This window comes from Perca fluviatilis, chromosome 1 (assembly GCF_010015445.1).
Source record: "Perca fluviatilis chromosome 1, GENO_Pfluv_1.0, whole genome shotgun sequence".
In the NCBI taxonomy this organism is placed as follows: domain Eukaryota; kingdom Metazoa; phylum Chordata; class Actinopteri; order Perciformes; family Percidae; genus Perca; species Perca fluviatilis.
The window spans coordinates 24,784,736-24,788,447 of record NC_053112.1 but is presented as its reverse complement, the minus strand read 5'-3'; the positions used below and the strand labels follow the sequence as shown (position 1 = coordinate 24,788,447).

Below are 3,712 nucleotides of genomic sequence, written 5' to 3'. Positions count from 1 at the left end.
TGCATTTCAAGAATAAAGTCGAAATGTCCAGAATAAAGTCAACATGACGAGAATAAAGTTGAAAATACCATTTCGAGAATAAAGTCGCTCTAATGTGATTAAGTGATAAAGGAGTTGAATTTATTCTCATCATTTAAACTTTAATCTGGACATTTCGACTTTATTCTTGAAATGGTAGTTCTACTTTATTCTTGTCATGTTGACTTTATTCTCGCCATTTCGACTTAATTCTCGACATTTCAACTGTATTCTCGAAATGCAAAATAAATAAAAAGAATCTTCCTCCTTAATATTTTCCCCCTTGATGTGGCCCTAATGCTCCGTCATACAATACTTCTTCTACCACTGCTGGTTTCAAACTAGTGTTTTAATAAACCAGGTTGGACCATCAAACCTAAGGAATTTCTTAGCTAGTCAATACTAAATATGTAATTCTGTTGCTTGGAAACATGTCAGGGATCTCTCACGGAAATAGCGAGGCTTGGACCCAAATGCAGATAGAAGGAATTTATTAAAGGTAGGCAAAAACTTATTCGGAAAATTATCCACACGGCAAGAAAACAAGGACAACTGGAGCAAGACACGGAAGACAAGCCACGGCACAAAAGTACACAACGGGGAACATACAGAGAAACTAACAAACCACAATCCAAGACAGCACAGAACAGAACAATGATCCAACAAGACACAAAGAAAACACAATACACAGGATAATGAGGTAGAAACAAGGGACAGGTGACACAAGGGATAGGAACAGGTGCAATACATCAGGGCGAGGCAGACAATCACAAAAGTGGGAAAACACAAGGCAGGATGTAAAACAAGACAAGACAAGGGAGAAAACAGAATACTACAAAATAAAACAGGAAACACCACACAGAAACTCACAATCGTGACAAAACATCTGTGGCGCCGTCCAATCAAAAACAATCAGCTATGTAAACAGGAGTCACTGTAGCACCACGAGCTGCACTTCCAAATATCACAGTTTTAGGGGCCTTTGTGAATGTGGGCATCACTTTGTTTTATTTATACATGCATACACGGAGAAATATGTATATTTCAGAGATGGTAGTTTAAGATGAGTGGCAAGTATTTGATTATGCTAACCTAGCTGATGTTATTCAAACATTATGAGTTTATGTTTTATAATTTGAGATATGTTGTGATATTTAGCTACATTTTAAATATTCTCAGTATACATAATTAATAAACAGCAATTTATCGAGTGTCGGGCCAGATGTGTTTTCCATATTACCTCTTCACTCTTCATTATGACTGGATAATCTATTAGCATAACGTTAGTCTGTCAGTTAGCTTTAGTTATACCTGGCGGTTACTTGCTGTAAATATTTAGTAGCAACTAATTTTGTGAGAACTAGTTGAGTGGTGCAACCTTTTGTAATTTAGTGATGCCAAAATCTCCAATTGGTAAACACATATTATAACTGGGCTAATGTTGAACTTCTGTCTCACACTGCTGGTATGAAATACTGCAATAAATACACAGTTGTGGTTGCAGCTTATACTACAGCAGACAGAGTTGGTAGTGCTTGTCGTGCCAGAACCTGAAGGGAACTATCACCCAATTCTGCAGTTCTCTTTATAGCATCTTTCAGCTTTCAGTTATTGCAGGTATAAATTAGGAATAATGTCATTCCTAATGTCATTCCTTACAACAGCTACCATCAAAACATTTCAGTTATTGAGAACAAGACAACAATTCGACAAAACAAAATAATTTATTATTTTAAAACTTAGAGGCAATTTGTGGTTACAGTCCTTACAGATAACTGATGTGCATTTTACACACACTGTACACTACCACTACTGCTATCAAGACACTAAGACTAAAACTACAGTACATCATTACTACATCCACTAGTTACTAGAACTACTACATCTAGTTAAAGTAAGACTAAAGCACAACATAAAAACATCAATACATTAATATACAATACATGCACTTGTAGCACCATTCATTGCATTGTACTACAGATGTGAAGAATAATTTAATCTTGTGTGGGATACTACATACTCTACATGCTTGTGTTTCCATGTGCCTCTCTCTGAAATCATTTCATACAGGACCATTAAAGCTGGGCACTTGTGCAATGGTTTTGTGCCTTGAAGAAATCTCCATCTAGCATCATAACATGGGCCAAACATTGTTTTTATTATTATTGTCTGCACCTTGTCTGGATTCAGGGGAGTTGTTGCTAAATGACAAAGAAAACATCTTTCATGTGGATGAAAGAGGAGTCTTCATCTTAGAAGGGGACGGGTCCGTAGTAGGCGACGTATGCTTTGACGATGCCTTCCGTTTCTGCCATCTCGTCACAGGCGTCGTTCAGCTCACACACCTCTCTCAGGCTGGATAGCAGAAGAGAGAAAAGAGGTCAGAAGGGTTGTAAAATATCTTGGACTTAACTTAGATTCTGTATTTAAGAGTTCTGAGCTGTTTTTTTTACACTAGACTAAAACTGAAATGATTCTTTGTTTACCTTAGGTAGGAACTTTGCAGCAAGGAATTTATGTTGACATAAATTTGAATAACTAAATGACAAATTAATTGCAGCAAACATCAAGCCAAACAATAGTGTGCAAAGTATATTGTTGCTTTGTGAGTTAGTTTTATCCAAATAGTGTAAATAACTGTACCTTTCCAGCTGCAGAGGGCTGAGGTCTCCTGCTGCGGCAGCTCTTCTTCTCCTCAGGAGAACAGCAGCCAGGTCTCTCTTCATCACCACCTGAGCCGCTGAGTGGACAAACATCACAAACTCAAACTTTCTTGAATTTTCTTGTTTTACAGGCAAACTAACTAATTCTGAAACCATGCAAAGATTCTTTCTGGAAACAAAAATGTTGCATACCCTCAGCACTGGCAGACTCTGATGAAGATGAGGAGGATGACGAAGAAGAAGAAGAGGAAGAATCAGAGGCAGAAGAGTCGGATGCTGAGGAGTCAGACTCAGAGGAAGAAGATTCAGTAGACTCGGAGGAGGAGGAAGAGGAGGAGGAGGAGGAGGAGGAGGAAGAATCAGACGCTGAAGAGTCTGAGGAAGAGTTGGAGTCGGAGGCCGAGGACGAATCAGACTCAGAGGAGGAGGAAGAGTCCGAAGCAGATGAATCGGGGGCAGCAGCTGGGTCAGCAGCTGGGTCAGCAGCTGGGTCAGCAGGTGCAGCTTCAGCAGCTGTGTCTGCAGCAACGTCCACAACAACCTCTGGTTCAACAGCTGGGGATCACAGAAAATAACACTTTTATAGACACACTGTAGGTGCTTACATTGTTCCAAATCACATAGAGGTCAATATCAGGAATCACAGCAATGATGAGAGGAGTTTGTCCTTACCTCCCATGGACCAGCACACTGACAGAAGAGCGCAGATGGAGAGGAGAGTCAGAGTCTTCATGATGCCTTGTAGTTAGTTTCAGGCTGTAGACTAGCTGCTTTCTGGATTGCTTGCTCTTTCTTTGCTTTCCTGTGATGGCTTGCTCTGTTTCTTTCCCCAATTTCAAGGTCAATATATACTGTTGGTCCACCTCCTTTGTCAGACCAGAGATTATCCTCTGATTGGCTGGAGAGTCAAATGTCAACGTTTCCGCTTCCACTTGTCATGAAAAGCTCCCCTTAACACCCACGCAGCCCTCACAGAGTCCAAAAACTAATTCACTTGCACACAGACTTACATGGCCACAAACATCCCTGGC

General features: G+C 40.0%; 1 protein-coding gene across 1 annotated transcript; it reads right to left on the bottom strand.

The window, feature by feature from the left end:
• Positions 1-1,723: 1,723 nt before the first annotated feature.
• Positions 1,724-3,488, bottom strand: bglapl (bone gamma-carboxyglutamate (gla) protein, like). The gene is made up of 4 exons (XM_039804698.1): positions 3,354-3,488; positions 2,874-3,236; positions 2,662-2,758; positions 1,724-2,373 (listed from the first exon to the last, which is right to left on the bottom strand). The coding sequence occupies exons 1-4, from the start codon at positions 3,412-3,414 to the stop codon at positions 2,271-2,273; spliced, it is 624 nt and encodes a 207-aa protein (XP_039660632.1). The 5' UTR covers positions 3,415-3,488; the 3' UTR covers positions 1,724-2,270.
• Between the last annotated feature and the right edge of the window lie 224 nt (positions 3,489-3,712).